Source organism: Thunnus thynnus, chromosome 1, assembly GCF_963924715.1.
Source record: "Thunnus thynnus chromosome 1, fThuThy2.1, whole genome shotgun sequence".
In the NCBI taxonomy this organism is placed as follows: domain Eukaryota; kingdom Metazoa; phylum Chordata; class Actinopteri; order Scombriformes; family Scombridae; genus Thunnus; species Thunnus thynnus.
The window spans coordinates 17,790,221-17,813,261 of NC_089517.1; the positions used below are offsets into that span (position 1 = coordinate 17,790,221).

Below are 23,041 nucleotides of genomic sequence, written 5' to 3' on the forward strand. Positions count from 1 at the left end.
TATTTTGCATATAACTGCACTCCATATCCAACTTCACAACTCTTGGCACTTCTTTCACATGTCATCCATCCAGATCTTTCTTAGTGTGCTTGTCTGCAGCTCTTTGCGGTATGTTTGATCTGTGAGTCGTGGGCACAGGAGAAGGGCACCCTCATTATGTAGAAGTAGGGTTCCTCACATGAAACGCTCGCCTAAAAATATGCTAACCTCTCATCTACTAGTGATTTCACAGCAGCTGTCAGACGCTAACATGTTTCCTTAGCCGACAGTGTGAATAAAGGACTGAGCAGGTTGCCCCTGTTATCACATCAGAGTGTTTGAGGGATAAAGTGCTTAACCCACTGTTTCGACACTAGTAGGCTAAGCATAGACCTGGGTGTAGACCTGCATAACCCTACATAGATTTTTGTTGGGGAGAAGAGGTGCTACTTCAGAATTCCATTATATTTCTTAAAAAGCACAAAGTTTTCCTGAAACCTCTCAGCAATGCATCCAAGTGTGCTGCTCGAACTAGGTCAGCTGTGAATTTTCTGACTGTTTCGGAGGAATGAAGATATCTCTGTGAAGATGTATGTGTCCTCTTTTTTGAGGCCTCTACTCTATGCTGCCCGTTTTTATGCCTCTAACTAAAAATATTTAAGGGTCAGTCAGAGGATGAAAATCAGCTTTACCTCTTGTTCCCCCATCATCCTCTCTCCCTCTCTCTGTCTGGAGGTCTGTCAAGCACCTAACTGTAATCACAGCCAGCCAGAAAGCCTCTACCCCGAGGGGTCACATGGGCCAAGTCGTCTAGTGTCCTTCCACAACTAATAACAGCTCTCCATCATCATCTCTGTCCGTCTCTCTCATCTCTCTGTCTCTGTAGTTACCCCATAAGCTCCCTGTGCCCGTCTGCTGGCTTGCTCCCGGCCGTTTTCATGGAGCCCAGTAGACTGAGCACGATGGAACAGGATGATCCCGCCAAGAATATATGTGACAAGACAAGACGCTGTCAGACAGTGAAAGAGAGACAGGAAGAGAGGGAAACCTTTGCTCTCAGCTTTCTAGAGAAATATGGCACAAGATAAAAATAGACATTCCCATAGAGATTTGAGATTCTGTTGGTTTATTAATGAAATCAAATGCAGCTCTGAGCACAAATATCTACAAAACACCAAATCTGATGATAGAAGATCATTAGATTAAAGCAAATGCTCTGTGTCAGGTCAAATCTATATTTGTTCAGACAAGCCGTCTCTTAAACATAGACAATAAATAAGCAAGTGGCACCCTGTTATGACTCACCAGCTTTTAGATATTAAGACATTTATGATTAATGTGTTTTTAAGAAATCGATTAGTAGTCAGTAATCCATGGCACATCTGCAAGGGCAGTGGTTCCCAAGTAAGGGGTCTGGAACCCACCAAAGGTCACAAGAGGACTGATTGGACAGCAAAGAAGAAAAAATGAGTCTTTGGGACACAGAGTGAGACTTTTTGATGATCTTAGCTCTTGTGAAATACTAAATAGTTCTCTTCAGGCAATTCTGTCTACTAGAAATTATGTTTATATACAACTAATTTGCAACTACAAAAACAGTTTGAGGGAAACGTGTTGCTGACCAGATTACAGTTTCTATTAACATAATGAGGAAATGTTGTTAACTAACATACATATCTGTCAAGTCACAGTTGAATGTTGATGCTGAATGTATCAATAAAATGTTCACTGGCAATGGATTTCATTGATTTTCTGCCAAAATATCAGATCATGCAATACAATGTCCATGTGTAGCACCTACAGCATTATTAAACTTTTTTTATTGTTATGTATAGGCTCTCACAGAACTTGGTTAAGGTTAGGGAAAGATCATGGTCTTGGTTTAATACAGGAAAAGTGCAGTGCACGAGACACAACGCATTAATTAACATTAACCGAAACCACAATCTTTCCCTAACCTTCACTAACCAATGTGCGTCTGTTATCTAAATCTAACCACACAGGATGAGAATGTAGCGCTTCATTAACTCAAAACATGAACATAATCCACCCAGAGATTAAATTTGGAACTTAATTGGGAAAACAATTTGATTGTATATAAACAGGGTTGCTTCAGGCCTCTAAAAATTAACTAAATGAAACAATCTGAGTAGCAAAAATCATTCTTTAGTCAAACTATTCACACCTTTTAGACACATGCAACCTGTAACAAGGAGGCACAAGTAAACTATTTTAGGAGAGTCACAAGCCAGAAAAGGTTGTGAACTGCTGTGCTAGGCAATTTGTATTCAGGAATCATAATTAGCTCATAAAATGGAGCAATTGTCTTGTTCAAAGGAAAATGTGCTTGCATAAATTGAGAGATGTATGCCTTGTTCACTCTTATTGCAGGGTTGTTAATCAGTAGTGATATTGAGGTGAGCAATCTGAGAACTGCTCATCAAAGCTTGCAACATAACACTGAGATATGATCTATTTTTACCTCCCGTCACTCATTTAAAACCTATAATACTTGTAGAACAGCCTGCTTTTGTCAGTGGTGCACAGAGGTGAGTGTGATGTGACAGTAAAATCACCCCCTGAACAAATTTACACAGTTCATTATCACCCATTCGTTGTTTTATGTGAAAAGTTTAATGTTAATCTGTGATTAGGGATGCAGCTGCAGCAATAGCTGTTGCCTACAAAAGCAGTCTAGTACTTATTACATGTTAGAGATAAGACCATGCAGCTGTGATTATAGTTAATTATATTATTGTCAAAGGACACATTTTCTCTCTAGCTGATCTGTTATCTACAGACAAAGCCAGTGTTTTTCTCGCTTTGTGTTAAGTGAAAGGTCCTCTTATCTCGTATGTGGAGCTTCTTGTTATGTAAGTCAGTTTGGGTCACTGTGGTAGACCAGCCAAAGCCCTGCGGTGGACTGGACATAATCACCCACCTACAGATAACTATGATGGAAGCTCGGATGCTGTTTGTGTTATTATCATCTCAGAAAGCTGATGTTGCATGGCAGAGCTGCATCTTAATGAGCTCAGAGATTCGCCACACACAGAGACGCAACAGGGAAATAAATATGAATAAACCCAAAAGAGCTTACTGGCCCCGGACTACCTCCACTCTGAGCGTTGAGTTGGTAAAGCTGTAAAATGTGCAGCAGTGTCTGAAATGGAGCATATCAAAACTGTTTCCATTCAAAACAAGCCAAGAATGTGTTGTGTCTGCACAGCCTGCGAATGATGGGATGTTCAAGTAGTAGATTGTGGATCACTCTGAATGTGTGGTCTCAAATACAACCATCTATCACACTTTTTGCTCTCACAGTGGATAATCTCATACTTATAATTCAGTGACATTGAAGTATTTATTTTATTTTCAACTCGGGTGTGATGTGACTGACCATTTATAACCTTAAAATGAGCAACATGCCCCAGTGTTACCAAAAAAAAAATGTACGCTTTAGAGGCTGAGAGCTCCAGTGGGAATGAATGAGACGAACCTCACAGTTGTCTTTGTAAAATGTGACAAGGAATAAGATAGGACTCATTTTCCAAAGTATGAACCGTCAGAATGAAAAGAAAGCTTTGTAACTGTTTACAGACAAGAGCGTAAATGGAGAATAAGTGAGAAGGATAAATATTAAAAATTGGCTCTCACATACTGTCAACACTTATGGTAAATTTGTTTAATAGCTACGTTTCAGTACAACAATCTTTTTCAGGCATTTTCATTGCATTACATGTTGGTGATGCTGTTGTATTCTTACTATCTTGTACCTACTTTGTATATTTCATTAGAGATTAATACTTTTTGTTTGGTTTACTCATTTTTCTTGTTGTTTCTAGATATTTATTGATATTTTGTTCTTGTTTTGGTCTTTAAAATCTATGTTCTTTTCTTGGTTGATAATTTTTTTGTCTACATATTGCATGTGCTTGTTGCCACGTGCTAAATGAAATGCCTGATGAAGGTTGTTTTTGTGTCTTTCAGCTCATTGTTTTGGTTTTACAGCCTGCAACTTCACTATTTTAGTTCAGTCTCACCACTCTCACCTGCATCATTTAAGCGTCTTCAGACAAAAAGCTTTGATGAACCCACTGTGTGCTACCTGCCTGGCAACAGACAGCAGACGGACAAAGTTAGCAGCTAACTGATGAGCAAAGTGGAGCACTTAGTAGCTTAAGAGCCAAATATTTCCCTCGGGGAAACCAAAGACCAAAACAGAGCTAAAAGATGAGTATACATACCCAAAAATTCCAGGAATTGTTAAAAATAAATTATAAATTATAAATCTTTCTTCTAATCCTATTCAAAGTACTTTCCTTGAGATGCGATACACTTGTCCGAGTGCTTCTCACATTCCTGTAGTCATCTTTTGTCACTGTGTCCAGAGCCTCCGGTGATACTTGCTAGATTTCTTCCATGGTGGCGAATCTTCTCCCTTTCAGTTCAATTCACCAAGCTGTAAGCATACGCTACCCGGTGGCAACAAATGTTGTTATTTTCCCAAAAGTCTGCAGGAAAATATCTTATTAAATTGTCATTTGGAGATTAAAATATACACTTAAAGAATATGTCCAACAGTGAATGACATTTGATGGTTGCTGTTAAAAAAACTGTAAATGTACCTTGGGTATGTATGTACACTGTTGGTATGGATGGTCTCAGTGGGAATCACAGTTCCAATCTTGGCAGGACTGTATGTCATACTGTACCAGCTGAGTTGCACAACACCAAACTGTACAGTATTAATCAAGCAGGAAGTTGTTGTCACCCTTTATCAGCTGGCATATCCGACTCTTTGAATTGTGTGTCTGAGCCAGCAATCACAGTGAGTCAAGCCTCCTAATGACTCTGCAGGCCGACCACTGGTCCCCATGGCAGCCTCTGGAGCCGGCAGTGGCCCAGGAGGAAAGATGATTGGAAAGAAAAAGCGATGTAGGTCAGCACAAACGAGGCATCTTTTTAAAAAACCTGTCAGATCTAAGTTTGGAGCTCATTCACCATTTCCCATTTCCCAAGAAAGGAAAGCGAGGGGGGACGTCACAGTAGAGGCTGACAGTGAGAAGTGGAAGAAAAAAAAAACCCAGCGTTCTCATTCATCATTTTAAAAAAAAATATCGACTTGTATTTTTAATGTTAAAGACATCCTTCTTTATACTACTTTATACTTTATAATGATGAAAACAGCAACTCCAAGTGGGTATAGAAGAATCTCAAGACCAAAGCAGCAGAAGTCTATTCACAGAGCATCACGCCAGTCAAACACTGTAGATGGCTCCATTAGTTGTATTAGCTTGCGTGTTGAGGGGGGCGGTGGCCAAGTGATTTGTCCCTGTTGGTGGGGAGCGTTGAGTGGGCTGACACTGGAGCCTGGGCCTCATCCATCACGGGACATGCGACATATATTGTGTTTCACGGTCTCCCAGGGCTAGTGTATGATCAGCGAGACCCATATACAATATGTTTATGGAGACACACTTTTCATCCAGGCCATGCTGGTAACCCTCATCCCTCATATTCTCACCCATCCATCCACTTTCCCTCCCTCACCCTACACTTCCAATTCCTCTCTACCCTCTGAACTCCTCATTTTGTTTCTCAATAAGAAATTGTGTCCTCATCTCTCCCTCATTCCCTCTTTATTTAAAAGCATCTTTTGAACTATTTTTTTCTTACTTTGCCTTGTTGTTGTGCCAATCGGTCTCCTTCTCTCTCTCTCCTTTTCCGTTCCAGTATCTCCTTATTCACATAATCCACCCTTTCCTGAGGGTGTTGACTAGCATTGTGACAGGATGATGTCACAGCAGCGCTCCTCTGTCAGTGTAGATGACTGTCAGCTTGGCCAGACTCTGATAAATCTGCTTCATTGCTGAACATCGGAAAATGGAATGAGATTCCCCTGTGGACAGTTTTCATGCATTAATATAGAATATGTGTGCAAACATGCGTGCTTGCACAGGCTATTTGTAACATCACATTTAAACACATATATTACTGTAGGTGCAAAGGTTAATATTCGAAGTTTAGCTGCAAATCTCAGCCTTTTCACATTTTTAATTCACCTAAATGATAAGGAAGTCAAGCATTATTTCATTCTGTTTTCCCACATGAAGCCAGCTATGAAAGTAAATGTAATAAATCATTGTCATTTTATAACTTATCTCATGTCCTATGGCAAGTTAACTTAATTATTTTGGCATGACTTCTCAAGAATAACTGAAAGCGATAGAGGGTAAAATACCAACGAAAATTACCTTTTTCTAATACACTCTGTAATGTCTTTTTGATTATAGACGTAGTTCATCTTTAAGTGATCAGTGGTCTATACGAAGAATGCACCATTACAAATTCAAAAGCAACAAATCCTCTCATTGCAGTGCAAATAGCATATAATATTAGCACCTAACTTTAATACCATATTATATTTAGATGAGCTAACATGAAACATAAGTGCATGTAAGTAATTTTATGTTGTGAGGTGCATCAAATGGATAATTAAATGATAGATTCCGCTGAATTTTCCATCGTCAAGCATTTGATTTAGTCTATTCCCGTCCGCTCTTACCTATCAGACTGGGTAGATTTAGAAAATAGACACTCTACATCTGCTTTATAAAATGTGCTTATACATACTTACAGTAAGGGACAGTTCTAAGCAAACAGATGGCAGCGATATGCTCCTGCACAACAGACATCCTATTAATTTCCTGTCTCACAGCTATAGGAGGAGGCATGCAGGAGTACAATATGGTCACAATGAGCCATGGTTGGGCTGTGACATGCCTGTGAAATGACATGAACACAGTGATTCAGATTCTTGTTCATGAAATCTGGATTGCACATGTTGCTTTTCTGGTTTTAGTTTTTCTAATCCGTTTTCTTTTCCTGTAATTACTCACATGATATTACTTTGTCATAGCTGGATAAATGGTGCACGTTCCTTTAATTTTTCAGCCTTTCTTAATCAATGCAAAATTGACTTTCTCTAACAGACGATGCACATTTGGCATAGAAGGAGATAAAATGTCCCTGCTGTGTCCCCTGGGATGTAACAACCTGCTTTGTCCAATTACACAGAGAATGGCTTACAACTCAGTCGTAGATTGAGGCCATGAGGTCAAAAGTCAGGGTTTTGAGTTTCAACGCGTCAGATTGAAGTGGTCATTCTCCTGGGACGTTGCCCTCGACCTCCAGAAAGATTGCTCATGTGTGTGTGCGTGCTCTTTTGTGTTGCTTTATAGACTTACTGGTAGCACATTTGCATTTCCCAACTATTGAAAAAGTGAAGTACATAAGTGAGGTAAGAGCTTGTTTTAGTCTAATGATCAAGACTGTTTCTCCAGCAGCAGTGCAGTCGTGATGGGGAAAGGAGGTAACTCCATACTGGAGATGCTCATTTCTGTCTTTGCCTGTTGTTTTAAGTATCATGGCTGGAGGATATTATGTACTGCTTTTTGGCATTTGAATTAGCCTTTTGCAGCATGAGCTCACAAATACCCAGAAGAAGGGCTGTGGTGCTCTCTCAGGGTCAGAGGGGGTTGGAGTGTAGGTATGAGGGAAGTCAAAGAGTGTGTTTCAAAGGCTTTCTAAATGTTTGGTCCCTTTGCTCTGTGGGCTCCTCGCTATATACAATATGCCCCTCTCTCTGGAACTTCCTTGGATCTTACTGCCCTCTTTTGAAGGCTGCTGTTACCATGGTTACTCCAACCCCCTGTAAAACACATGATGGTAGTGAGTACAACCTTAAGTGGGAGCGCACATTTCAGTAGTCATGGTTACAACAACCTGGAAAGGATGAATTATGTAACTGGTGTGTTTTAGACAAGATACTCACCAGCAGGCAGAAAGGGGGCAACACACAACTGCAGATATTTTCCTTCTATTTGGGCAAATTCCAAAGTTTATTCCAGTTGTGCAGCAAATTTTTACTAACAGAATATTGCGAAATTGTTGAGTTTATGTCTAGTTTTGTAATTGACTCAAAATAACCGCAGTGAGATTAATTCAGATGTGTGTGGTGAGAATTAATTGAATGGAAAGAGAACAGTTGTCCCTCTTGTTTCCCTGATGTTACAGAAGAATATTTTTGCAAAACATCCCTTTTCTTTGTTCATCTTTTCTTTATTTCTGTGGAAAAATTTGACAATGTTTTCATGTCTGGTTGAGATATTATGCAGCACCAGTGCCCTGCTGCAGCATGTGTGTGTGTATGTGTGCACAGGTGTGTGTATATTTAACAGTGAGTTAATATGTATATTCACATGCATGGATGAACTCACCTCACTACCACACCCAATTGCTCCATGTCCCCCAGGCTGTTACCATGAATCAGTGATACTCTGTGCAGCAGCAGGTTTTTATCTGCCTTTCATGTCACCGTACATTAATCTGTGGTGACTACGACAAGCAGACGCCACAGCTGAACTTCTATAATATGAATCCTTCAGAAATGCAGGTTGTGATAAAAAAAAAAAACAAGCTTGTTAATATATTGAATGCATTTGTGGTTTAAAAAAAAAAGCCAAGGATCATCTCATGTCCTAATCATTTTGGTAAATTTTAATTAGGTACAGGTGTTACTAATAACATTAACTACAGCTGTGTTTCTTTTCATGTGTCCCAGTAAGCCATGACAGTCTGACAGCAAGCCAACAGGCACAATAACAGGACCCTGAAAATGAAGTAGCTAAGTGGAATATAGTCATTATTAATTGTATTTTTATATCTGTGGTTTTCCTACTGCGACATGTCAGAATGTCCTCTGTAAAAAAGGTTTATGGACTGACAAAACTGTGTCTTTGGCATCATCATAGCATGTATGATATAATCAACAGGAAAACCTTTGGACCTCTACAAGAAGCCCCACAAGTTTAATTAAATAAAAATTTTTAAAAAAAACATTTCATGTAAACAAATGCAGTGAACTCATTTACCTCTTTTAAAATGACATGCATTTTATCACTGTTAGACACAATGAACAGGACATATTTTCACATTACAATAGATATTTTTTGGTTTTATTCAGGTACTTGGTATTTGTGGTTACATCCTCTGTCAGTTCATACTAGTCAACTAAACTAGTCAATAAAATGTACACATGTTGTAAATAGAAAGTGACAGTGTAATCAATGCTATGTTTTAGTTGATAAATAAGGTCATCAAGATGAAGTGAGGGTACTACTTTGCTTTGCTTCCCATTAATAAAACCTCACTCAAGCTTTCATTTTTCATTTTTTGACACGTCATCCTCAGACCTAGTTAGACCTGGCATGTTTAGATGCAAATCATCCTCTCTCTGACACACTTCAGTCAGTTATCCCTGCGTTTACCTGTCCAATCAACTCCTAATTTTTTGTCTCATGTTAGTTATACAGAAAATATTTGAAGTATTTGCTCTGTCAATTAATCGTCTAACCAACTTTTTTCCTCTTGTTTTTATTTTACTGGAGCAACTGACAGTCCTTGACTTAACGCAGCAACACATTCATGCAGATATTACAAATACAGTCAGTCTTTCTGGTTGGCTCAGTACTCCATTAGGCTGAAGAAGATAGAGCAGTAGATTTGTTTAGAAAAACACATGCGTAATATATGCGAGCTCACATAAACTACAACACTTCTATATGCACTGTTTAAGGTATTGCATGTGCTTTGCATGGCTAAGATGATTTATGGACAAGTGTAGCACAGTATGAAATGCAGATCCCCATTGTAAATAATGAAGAAAATGGCTGGCTGTGTTTATGTAAGGCTGATTGTTCAAGATTCATGTGGACTCTGTCTTGTGTAGTAGGTGTTGATTTAGTAGGGTTCAGTGGGCTGTCATTGAGCTTACCACTCCTACAAGTAAGCATTTATAGACTCTTTTGGTAGAGACACCGTTGACAGGCATATATTATGTGTTCAGTAGCCAAAGTGGCAAACACTTCTTAAGATTCATCCCTGCAGCTGAGCAGCAACTGAACGGTTTTGAAGGGAAATAGATTATTTAAAGTTTCAGTACTTGTTGAGAATTCATTGTTAGAGGGCTACATTTGAAACAATTTATCCTCATAGCTCACAAGAAAATTAAATTTTTAGAGACTGCTTCCAGACATGTTTTAAGACATAAAAGTACTCTGCTTGGAAAAAATAAATTGCATCTGATAATGTTTTTTCCACATAAAAAAATTGCATTCCTAAAAATCCTCTAAAAAGTTTAACTGCCGGATACAAGATGTCTCCTACTTCACTGTAAAGTCCATTCTCAGTGTATGTGCACTGGAGGCTTCAAGTTTCCACATCACACTTGTGTAAGTTGTATACTGAACTGCGGCGCCAAACTAGCTGTGATGTCACAAAACATTATTGTAGGTACAAGTCTTAAACTCAGATCTTGTGAGTACAGAGAAACGTCTCACTTTCAACAGATGAATGTGAAAAGTGTCAGACTCTGCACATAAATGATTCTGCACAGTGATGTCAAACATCCAACTGAAGGAACAAGAAGAAAAACACATTTTTTGACCGGAGGCAGATTTTAAACTTCACTTGGTGGTATGCCACAAGCTACAGTGTGTCGCCATGAAATCTACCAGGAAAGTAAACAACCAGACATAACCATATGTAAACCATGCGTAAAGGACAAAGTGAATTTAATACATTCATGCACTAAGAGAGCCGCTGAGATTTTAGCAGGTACCAAAACCAGCAGTTTTAAAACCACTCTGTAATGAAAACAAGCAGGAATTTTCATTTTGTAGTAAATATAATGGAACATACTGGCTGGATAGGGGTGTAGGGGAAAGTCCCCTCATATTTCGTATGCAGATGATACAAACCCTCAGACAGACAGGACCAGCCCTTTCTTCAGCGCCCTAGGAAAGCTGGCCAATAAGACACCAATGAGATTTACAACATCCTGCAAACAGCAGCAATCAAGATAAGAAGACCCCTTTTCTCCTACATGGCTACTACCAGACGACTGACCCAAACCACCTTTGACACTTCAAGATCTCCAAGATCCAGCAACATGGAAAGAACAATTCACACCCCAGTGTGAGCTGTTAGCAAAATTTGGATAAACATCCCCACCATTGGCTATCATAACTCACCTCTAAGAGCCAGTCACCCACAGAGATGAGCTGGCATCAACTTTAATCCTACTGTGAACTCTGATTTTCAGGACCAACCGAAGAAGTGATCACTAGGCAAACCAGCATAAGAGCATGAACTCTAAAATGTAGTTTAGATTTTGTCTAAGGACAATTAATATAGTGTGTGTATGTAAAAATAGGTGTTTGCTTTAGTTAGACTTTTATTCCACTGCCTTTAAGCTAGAAAGTGTACCACTAACATAATTCTATCATCTTTGATAACACTAACACATGTCTACTACCATTCTGCTTGTTTCAATCTCAAAACGATAAAGCTACTATCAAAAATGCACAATTAGAAATCATGCAATTGTTATAAAACTAACAATTTTGAATAAAAGAGTAACAGCATTCAGGAGTTGAACCCGTCTGTCCATGGACAGGAGGGGACTGTCTTTGCCCCCCCTCCCAGAATTCTGCAGTCCCTGTGATTGGCCAGGATACATCATCTTGGCGAGCAAACCAAGACTTTAAAATAATCCCTTATCTGAGAAATCATGCTTTTTGCCCTTTTTCTTGCTTTTATCTTTGTCTTCTCGCTTTTTGCCATGCCGGAGGAATGGTTGTTTTTTGCACATGTGAAGATGTGATCCAGAAAAAAAAGGAGGTGAAACTTCGAAATCTAGTGTCATGAGTTAAGGATCAAGACTAGGAGAGCACAAACCAGGAGCTCTCTTCTATCAGGAACTTTCCAAATCCGGACCAGCCAACTTATTCATCATTTCAAGATCCAGTCTCCAGCTCCTCACCCCAGCACATTGAACTCCATTCCCTGCATGAAGCCACCCCAGGGAGCAAGCAAGTATTTCTACAAAACCTTCATCAGCTTGCTTAAACCCTGGTGATTTCATAAATTGTAACTTCAATTGGTAATTCAGAACTAAGCTGTTGTACCATTGATTTGACTCACTGCCTCTCAGGTAACAGTCATCTCAGCTGTCTATCAGGTCTCTCATACCAACTACACAATAGCTAACCCTGCATCTTTCATTCGAATCATTCACCAGCCATAACCCTCTGTCTGTAAAATGTTGTAGTTGTAGTGTTTAGTACTTGTATCTGTAGTATTATAAATAAATATCCTGATTTATTGCCATGTCATTGTCTTTGTGTATTCCTTTAAAGCAGAGATTAGAGGTCCCTGTATCAAGAGTTCACAACTTCTGGTTATGAAACTGATTAATTTGATATTAAGTTCTCTTCAGTTGAAGAGCAGTGGCCCATATAATTTTTACGAGTGCAAAAGATTTAATTTCTAAAAGTAGTGCACCCTACAGGGGGGAAATCAAAACTAAGCCAAAACCCTTTAGGATGCCAGTAAGATGGAACATTTTGACTTATTAAATTATAAAGTGATTATCTTGTTTGTGTTGACAGAGGAAGGGTGGAGATCAGATCATCTGGTTATGGTGGTTTATTAGACATTCTCCATATCTATCAGTCTTCAATTTCCGTCCAGAAAAGTGAATCTCTCTGACATTATTTTAGCAAAGAATATTTGGAAATACTGTAATCTGTCTATTTTTCCACTCTGGTGTACAGTATGTTGCATGTTATATTGTTGCACTCTTATTTTAGCTGGGATTAAGATGATCTTAGTCCCATAAATCTATGAGCTAAAATCATCTTAGCCTCGATGCTCTTTGTTTTTGCTCTTTCAGAAAAGTGGCTTATAACTGAGAGCACATGCACAGAGAGATAGACAAAATTGTTGCAAACTAATTAAACAAAGTATTAACGTATGTAATTCTTCCCACAAAAAAGAAACAGAATCATAACAATAATTCAATTCACTTCCCCATACAATAATATATACAGTATGTAAGAAACTTAACTCAATTATTTATCATCAAGTGATCTAAAATGTACTGCTGTGCTTTATAAAAGGATAGGTTGTAATGTAAGGTGTACACAGCTAAAATAAGAAAAACAGTGAGTATCATCCTTGAACACAGATTACCACAGTGCAGGTGGGAGTCAAGCCAGTGGCACAGTGAGACTGCCAGGTGTTATTTGTGTGACTGCCATGTGTTATGTGATTATTTCAAGATAACACATTGTTCCCTGATGTGTGAGGGGTTGATATTTGAGTCTGTAATTGAAATGTTGGAGAAACGATGTGGTTACGTTTCAGATGTGTTTTATTAGCAAATACATGCAGCAGTAAGATATATTTGGCAAGTCATTGAAACAGAAGCCATTACATTTTGAATTCACTCTGTGCCGCATTGTTGGTGCTCTGACCCGCGGATCACAGGAAATAAATGCAGAGTGACAAATCAATTCTTTCTCTTCCACACTGTATCCTTTTCTCCTCCCCTCTGTGTTGTCTCTTGTTCACTCACGCTCTCCCTTTACTTGTCTCTTTGCTATACAACCCCTGTCCCTCTCCAGCCTCCTTCTGTTTTGCTTGCCCATATAACATCACTTTACTTCCTTTCTCTGCTTTAGAGCATCTCACTCTTTATCCAAAAACATCAGGTCTGTTTCGTTTTTTTTCATCCCGTTTTCCTTCTCTCCTCAATTTTTCTCTCAGTTAATGTGTGTGTTATAGTGTGTTTGGCAATGTCTTGGTCTCACATTAATTTGAGTCAGTAACCTCACTTTGTTCATTTGATTAATCCTCAGAGTCTTAACAAACACAAATCCTCTCCTTCACTCCTTCTCATCCTCTGTGCACAGATAAGTCTTCAACTTTATCTTTCCTTCTCGGATCATCTTTCCCACAATGCCCTCTTCTAATATCATGTCTTCTGTTACTTTTGTGTTTTACAGCTCACCTGCTCACTCACTCACTCTCTTTCCATCTCTCTGACTCTCTCTGCCTTTTCTCCCTGGGCCTTCTCTCACACTGCGATAAGTGCTCATTAGTCTTATTTGTCAATATGCCTAGACTGGTATCAGATCTTTGTATCGTGCCCATTTACCAAATTGTTACATAATATGAGCCAGGGGCAATTTTTTCTCTTCACTAATTTTAGGTTGTTTTTTTTTTCTCTTTTTGTTTCCAAGATAATCAGTCAGTTGTTTTTGTGAATTATTTCATGCCATCTAAATAGCAACCCCTGGTGGACAGAATGCTCACTACAATTGACCCCAATCATTCCCCTGCTTGATGGCCAATTGCAGACAGGTGTATTTCGAGCCACAATATAAGGCCCTCACTCAGAACTGCAGATCTCTTTGCTCTCCATCCAACCTCCCTACCTGTTCCTGAGAATGTAAGCATGTTTTGTTTATCTGTATTTATTTGCATTTCCTTTTAGTCTGTTTTAATATTTTGAGTTCATTATGAATTGCAATTTAGTCTAGCTGGTAATTGTTTGATTAGTATTTAGTTTGTATTATTAATTTTGGATTATGTATTGTTTGCACTGCAGAAACCATGGTTTTTGGATGGACACATGGATAAAGAGTCCTTGTCAAATATGGTGGAATCACTGAAGAAAATGAAATGGAGGAAACTAATGAAATGGATCTCATTAAAGCAGAATGGAGGAGTTTGAGAATCGTGGCAGGAAAAGACAAGAACTGCTGCTTATGAGGCAGAGCACAGATCAACCCCAAATTCGAGATGATCAACAACTTGAGGCACAAGAGGGAGCACCTTCCTGTGATCATCACTTTCCCAGCAGTCTTGAAGTGATCAATAATCCTGCAGTGCCTAAACTTCATCCTCTAATAGATGCACACAATGCTAATTCTGTTCTTCAGTCTTCTGCTTTTAATCAGAGAATACTGATTCATGAACTACTGAAACTTAATGATGAACTAAGAGAGGCTGAGGGTGTTGGATCAACTGGAGGAAGACATAAATGAGCCCATGTACCAGGAAGCACCCCTTTAATGATCCTAACAATGATTCTGATTCTAATCAGTCTATCTTTCTTCATGGAAAAAACAAAGCATAATGTGTATGGGGAAGCTCAACTTGACAGAATAAGGCCTCATACACATCTTGTGGGAACATCCACACCTCACCTGAAATCTGACCATGCATCAGAACCTTTGGTCAGACCTTAAACCAGGCTGAGAGATATTTAGCAACTTATATCTCTGAATGAGCATATCAATTCAGCAGAGGAGAACTTCACTGCTCATAAGCTCTATAACCTTCCTCTCAGTACTGTCAAGATACCTGTATCTTCTTCACTTCAATCCGCACCTTCGTATAAGCCTCGCCCAACCTTTCAAGGCTTGAACACACAACCCACTTTACAGCCTAGATTCGTTCCCAAGCGTACCACTCATGTTCCCTCTCATCAGCGTTTACCAGTACAGTATCAGGTAATACGCTCACTAATTCATGTGGTACGTTCATGACCTATTCCATCCTCTTTATGCCCTATTTGCTCATAGCTTCTTCTGTCATCCAACCAGAAAAGTCCTCAATCTTTTATTGTTCCCCCTGCACGTGATGCCATGCCTGCCGCAAGCCATCCCATTTGTTCTTTCCATCCACTAGCTCCAGGAAATCAATGTATTGTTCCTATCCGCTCCCATCATCCACAGTTTCTTCTCTGCACTGGTGCTCAATCACAGCCACTTACATCACAACAGGTAGCTAAGGTACAGTTACCACCACCTTTTTAGAAATGGCTCATCTTACCGCCACGGCTTCAGCTAGCACAGTTCCAAATGAGCCATCACTGTACGAAGTTCCTAAGCCTACCATACCAGACTTCACTAAGGATAGTGAGAGAGATTTTTGCCAACCTGGAGCTGGCCCTAGACAATCTTCTGAACCCTTATGTTCAGCTGAGCGAGAAATATAAATATCATGTTCTCCTTGAGCATCTTAAGTTGCCTGAAGCTCAGATGATTGCTCAGCCTTGCTGTCATCATCTATAGCCTTATACTGCTACAGTGTGGGCCCTCCATTTGCAGTACAGTCAGCCCCACCAGTTAGCTCAGAGTGAGATAGTGGCAATACTTACAGCATCTGACATCAAAATTTGTGACTCACAAGGGTTTCAGAGCTTTTCCTTGTGGGTTCACCTGCTAGTGAGTATACTGGTATTGCTAGAGGGCCAAACTGACAAGGCAAAGTCACTGTAGCTACATTGAACCCATACATTCTAAGGGACTTGGCTGGATGGTTACAATCAAAGGTTCAGCAGCAGAGGCTTTTTCAAACCAACTTGTCCAATGGTATCAGCAGGAGCAGCCAAGCAATAAACCACCCAGAACTACCAAGAATAAGAGTCAGGCAGATGTCTGAAGGGAGAGAAGGAAATAGTTGTTCTCCACAACATCTGTTCTGTACTCACCCACATTTAAGGGAAAGCGTTCAGTTTGAGATCTCTCCCATCTCAGCACCCACAGCCAGATACCCATTCGACAGGCTTTCACTGCAAAAGAGATTGATCTCATTGAACAGACATACCCAGTTCAGTCTCTTAAGCACCACTACCCATATATAAAGGATATCCCCCTTCAGCCTTTCAGGAAAGCCCAACCTCTTGTCTTGATTGGCTCTGACAATTCTCATCTTATCTTACCCATGGAGCCTGTTAGAAGAAGCTCTTAGAGAGGTCCCATTGCTGTGCACACTTAGCTGGGTTGGACCCTCCAAGGTCACAAGAGTTTCAGAGAAAGTTGTCCTCCAGCGCACCAATGTGTGTTCACTGCTTCCACTAGTGCATCTGATTCCTTGCTTAGTCATGTTGAAAACCTATGGAAACTGGATGTACTACCCCCTCCACAGTGAGAAACACTTTACTTGGTCCCAATGAGACAAATAGGCCATTAAAATGTTGGAGGACTGAACAGAAAGGGTCACTATTGATGTAATTGAGCGCTATGCAATTCCCCTCCTCTGGATTCATGATGCTCCCAAACTGAAGGCTCCAGTGGATGCTACCATGTCCAAACTAAGCAGTATAGAACAGAGGCCAGTAGAATCCACCTTAGGCCTGAAGTAGAACTGGTCCCCTGTTGTCTTGAGCTTTCCGCACAAGCCCCTGCAACAGTCCCCAGTGACCATGAGAAGGATCTCTCAAGTGCCTTCTCAACAATATGACCCCTTAGGGTTCCTTACACCCTATATCAGGGGTTCTCAAACTTTTTGGGGTCAGGGACCCCTTACAGGCGAGAATTTTTTTCCATGGACACCTAGAGATATGCTTGATCGGTAACACCGATTTAAGCATATGTTTAAAACCATTCGTACCCTTAGATGCCATTGGCACTATTTGTATTCTAAAACTTTCACTACTGGATTCCTCATGGGAGGGAGGCAATAAAACACCATCAATCATTCTGCACCACTTGCCATCAGTGGCAAGCAACCTTCCATCTGCCTGACTTAGGCTATTAAGCCCTCCATTCCTTGCCACAGGAGTGCTTTGGACTGACTCGGCCTTCTCATAGTGGAAAAGGTGGTGCATCTTGAACTCAACAACTCTCTGGATTCTGATGCATTTCTTCCTGCTCTCAGGAGGTTCATTTCCCACCAAGGTAAATCTATGGAGCTGCATTCTGACAGGGGCACAAATTTCTGTGGTGCTGAGAGAGCTTCAAGAAGCATTTCAGGCAATGGAACCAGAACTGCAGAAGAAACTTTGTGCCTATCAACTCACTTTTAAGTTGAGTCCTTCAAGCTCCCCCCACTTTGGAGGTATATGGGAGAGAGAGATTTGATCAGTGAAAAATGCACTTCAAGTCGCAGTTGTTCACCAATCAGTGTCTGAGGTCATACTTAGCACTGTGCTGATAGAGGTGAAGGAATCCTTAATTCCAAACCTTTGGGATATACCTCCTCAGATGTGGTTAACCTGGACCCAGTTACTCCCAACATGCTACTCATGAGATGGCATGATTCCACATTACCCCATGTAACTTAACACTCTTGAGCCCATGGGGCAACACTGCTGGTGCCAGAGACAAATCCTAGCAGATCAGTTCTGGTCACATTTTATTCATGATTACCTTCCTACTTTGCAATCATGGAACAAATGGCTAACTGCTACAGATTACCTGGAAGAGGACATAATAGTTCTTGTAATGGATCCTCAACTGCCCCAAGCCTAGTGGCCCATTGGCAAGATAGTAAATATCCATCCCAGTCCAGATGGACTGGTCAGATCAGTGAATATCTTGATTCAGGACCGGATCTACACCAGACCAGTTGCACGTCTCATCATGTTACTCTCACCGCCACCTTGACAGCATTAAAGGAATTCTGTTCCCAGTCACAGCAGCTGGGCTCCTGTGGGGGCAGCTGTTGTGAATTCTTTCATGCTGTCCAAATGGGAGCCCCTGGTGGAAAGAAAACTCACCACAAATTGAACTTATTCATTCCCCTGCTTGATGGCCAATTGTAGACAAGTGTGCTTCATGCCACTATATAAGGCCTTTACTCAGAATTGTAGATCTCTCTGTTCTCCTTCCAACCTTCCTGCCATGAATGTAAGCATATAATGTTTATCTACATTTCTTTGCATTTCTTTTTAGTCTGTTGTAATATTTTGAGTTTATTATTAATTGTATTTGAATCCAGCTTTTAATAGTTTGATTAGTTGATTAGTATGTAGTTTGTAATATTAATTTTGCACTGCAGAAACCATGGTTTTATGGTTTATAGTTTCAATAAAATTTGAAATCTGCAACCATTGTCATTGTCTCTTTATAAACACAAAACACAAGTGTGTAGGTTGATTTATTAGTCAAATAACTAATAAGTTCTACTTACATCATAGGCGCAATCTCTGGGCTTTTTGCTGTGGATGGTGTGCACCAGTGCTAGTATAAGCAGGTGTCTTTTTCAGCTCTTGCCCAGTGGAACAACTAGTGCTTGCTATCTCGTCTTTCTTTTTAAAGAAACTGCCTATTTTTGGAACCTTTGCTTTTTCTTTCAATTTTCACCACTGAAACCTGCTTTTGTGTTTGTACTTCATTGCTCATTTCTCACTTAACTTACTTGCTATGTTGATTTTGGTATGCAGTAATATACATGTCCATAATTACCCAGAGTTCCATGCAGGTACACTTTTCACATTTAAATTTCACTTGCTACGTCTATACTGTAGATTCAGTGCTCAAGATGTTTGAGATCTTTTGATACAATAGTGGTGAGATAAAGAGGGGTTGCAGGCCTCAGTGCAGCTGCATTAACTGCATATATGGTAGTTTCACCACAGCTGGGACACACACAACAGAGACAGAAACAGAAGAGAGAGAGTACCAGCAGCTTGTGAGAAATGCCGGTGCCCAAGAAGAAGCCACGGTACTCCAAAGAGTAAATACTAGCAGTGCCGGTACCGGTGCCGAGTACTGGCCCTCTTTGAGCACTGCATATGGACAAAAGGAGGAACTTCACTAAAGCAAGTTGTTGCATCATCTCAGTCAAAATTTTGTTTACATCTGCTTCCCCATGAGATCATGTGAGATTACATGAGGTGGTGCATGGCTACCTCTGGCACGATAATCTTAATAATATCCTGTAGTGTGTGATGTGTCTAAGACACCCTTCAATCTTCTGAAGGCTTTTTACAAGATTTTGGAATATGGCTGCAAGCTTTTGCCCCCATTTAGCCACAAGAGCATCAGTGAGGTCTGCACAGATGTTGGACAAAAAGATCTGACTCACAGTCGCTGCTCTTACTCATCCCAAAGATGTTAGAAAGGGGTTGAGGTTAGGGCTCTATGCAGGCCAGTCAAATCCTTCTAAATCGAACACTGAAAAGATCTTAATGAACCATACTTTGTGCACAATTGCATTGTCAAGTTGAAACTGAAGAGGCCCCTCCACAAACTAGTGCCACAAAGTTGTCACAAACTATTGTCCAAAATATTATTGTATGTTGTAGTATCAAGAACTTTCTTCAGTAGAACTTATTGGCCTAGCCCAAACCATGGAAAACAGCCCCAAACCAAAAAAGCACAAAAATATGTTTTTCTTTGCAATCTAATGTACATTAATGTTGTAAATGAGTATGTTTGTGTGTTATGTCCATTCTAACAGGACCCCAGGTAACAAACCAGGCAGCAGCCCCAGAGGTCACACTCCAGATGAGACCGGACGCCGCCATGATGCCAACTCATCTTCTGACTTGGCCAACTCAGTCACCAGTGACATGCTCATGGTAACACAAAATATCAACACCATATATCTGCAGTCCCATGAGCCACATTTATTGATACTCATTCATGCTCTGTCTGTTTTCTACACTGCTGAACTCATCTATATTAAGAGGAAGATGACTGCTGTCAGCAAAGCCTTTTAAATCATAATAAATGACATGGCTAAGAGACGTGAATGGCGCCTCCAGGTCATCTTTCCTAATCTGAGATGAAAGTTACATGCAGGCCTTGAAACAAGCAAGTTGGAAATGAGCCAAGAGGGAGTTAGACGAAATAATGTAAAAACCTCAAAATAGGGCTTATTAGTAATTAATCACCATTATACACACTGTCATAAAGGCGAGTTATATTTGCTTACACAATAATTAGCAATACCTATCAGCCTCATATAGACTGTATATGTTCATCATGTCTGTGTTTTTTATTTTTATTATTTTTTTGTATTGGTTAACTGATATCAGCTGATTCAGTCATGGTTCACAATGAGTGGCTCATTCAGAGCTGTATGGCTACCAGCTGACTAGGAACATCCAGTCATATTCATGCAGATGTACAGTTCTGCCATTATAACCAAACCTTTCTCAATGTCACTCCGCTGAAACACACATGCTAACGCTGTTTGCTGATGCAGCTCCCTCACAACACCTCCAGATACACCATATGTGCTACTTTTTGGTATTGTTGATTTATGTTTTATGTTCATGTATGCAGAATTCTTGTCGTTGCTCAGATGCTTGGAAAGCTCCCCTAAGAAGGAAAGCCTTTTCCATCAACTGTGTAATTATTTGCTGTATATGATCAATTCCTGTGTCTCTGACTGAACCGTAGATGTTCAAAACTTACATCATTCTGAGCAGCTTCAGGACTTCAGGTCCATGTTGGCTTAAAAGTTGAGCTTGACATTTTAAAGCTCATTAAAAATTGAAACTTCGTCTGCTGATGAAGACTGTATAAATCTTTGATTAATTGGATCTTGGGGGGAGATTGTTTTGTCAAATTAATATAAAGTTTGTGCTCTGGTGATTTGGCTTCTTTGGAGTTCAGTTAGGGTTGCTTTTAAAACTAACCTGACATACCATAACTGGTACTTTAGCTGACACAACTCACCTTTATAGCAGCAATTGTTATTGAGTTAGAGTTCGGTGTTAAATGATAATTCCAGTTTCTTACAACATGAGTCTTATTTTTGTAGTATTACTCCTATCAGTAGAAATAACATTGTACTTACCAAATTAATAGCTGAGATAGAGCACAGATACATTCAGTTGGAGCGGGAAACACAAGCAGTCTGACTGTCATGCAGGTTTTAAACAAACCGTCAGTTTAGCTAAACCTATTTTATTTGGAAGATAAAACATAGGCACTAGAATTATTTATGAAACTGTCTATTATCCATCATTCAGTCATTTTGCATAAGATGCATCTTTGTCCTTCAACTTACTGTAAATAATACATACTGTCTTAGTTTTGAAAAAGACAGTGAGAAAATGAATCCTACACACTTGCTTAGTCCTATGAGAAGTGTTTCCTCCTCCCAAGTTTTTCATCACTTAAAAAGTACTCCCCTCATCCCACTCAGCTCACCCACCTGTAGAGCATCGCAGTTAGTTATGGTTATACAGTATGTCAGCTATCTGAAACATACAGTAATCATCACTCTGAAGTGAGACACTGGGAGTGTGTCTTATTCAGTGCGGTTCGGTAATTAGCTGTGAAAGAACATGCAGTGCTGTGGGTGCTGCAAGAATATGGCAGAGATGGGTAGCAGTGTGTAATTATGTGGGTTTCATGGTGTGTCTGAGGAATTCACAGTGGTGGTGCTTAATGATAATACTCATTCTGGGCAGTTTTGCCAAAGGCGTCTATATATTACACAACCCTCCTTTCATGCTGAAAATACCCATCCTACACTTTTGAGCCACTTCTGCTGCTGTAAGAGAGGCAATTGGTAATGTACAGACTTTATTTTATAGACTGTATTTAAAAAAAAGAAAGCTGTGAAATGGCATCAACTTCAGAGTATATATACATCCAACCCTCTCAAGCGGCTCAGGTGATAGAGGTTGGAGGATGGTGGGTGGAGGTCCTGTCAGCTTCACATGGTTCTTATCGGGATATACTTTGACACTGCTTTCATTTTGTGTGATGCTCACAGAGCCATGGATTGTGCGGTGTGAACGTGTCTTTGCCTCGGTGTCATCACACTTCCACACATTTGCAGAGGTTTATATGTCCTTTATCTGTTGTAAGGATAAGGCTAGTAATACACTATCTTTTGAGAAGACCAAAACCAGCAACATATTACGTCCATCTCTCATTAGTTTTTGACTTCCCCAGCCTGTGGCTTACAGCCCCAAGCCCATTAATACCGTCTGTAGATATAAATCTGAAAACAGTTCATGAATATATATTTTCATTTTTTACAAAGGATGAATGATTTCCCAAGGCAGCTGGGTACTGTAGCTTTTATTAAACTCTTACTCAAACAGGAGTAAATTGTGCATTTGTTGAGGACTATTTTCAGCTGCAGATCTGGTGTACTAGCAAGTATTTACAGCAGAAGGAGATTTCATATGGGATCCACTCAGAATAAACTACATTGCCAATGTTTCTTGTAAAGAAGCAACAACATGTCACGCAGCGCATGGTGTGGCTCACTGAAGTCTACGGCACCGGCTCAGGAAATACTTGTTAGAAAGATGAATTTAATTTTGGTTTTGGTCTTTTCATGTTATTTGTTGACCCTAAAAAAGAGTAGAATATCACAAGACTTATCCTTTTTTCCCCCTTCCTATTAACTTTTGTGCAACAATAGATTTAGCATCCACTGCACGTGGGTT

General features: G+C 39.9%; 1 protein-coding gene and 1 long non-coding RNA gene across 2 annotated transcripts in view; both read left to right on the forward strand.

Moving 5' to 3' along the window:
- The window catches only part of syt7b (synaptotagmin VIIb), a 110,950-nt gene that overhangs the window by 78,374 nt on the left and 9,535 nt on the right, over window positions 1-23,041 (forward strand). Inside the window, exon 7 of the mRNA XM_067587927.1 lies at window positions 20,083-20,203. Within this exon, the coding sequence (XP_067444028.1) occupies window positions 20,083-20,203 (121 nt within the window). The remainder of the gene's footprint in view (window positions 1-20,082; window positions 20,204-23,041) is intronic.
- On the forward strand, window positions 13,842-15,047 carry LOC137181891 (uncharacterized). Its single transcript, XR_010928200.1, has 2 exons — window positions 13,842-14,338; window positions 14,498-15,047. It is a non-coding gene; the product is annotated as an uncharacterized lncRNA (long non-coding RNA).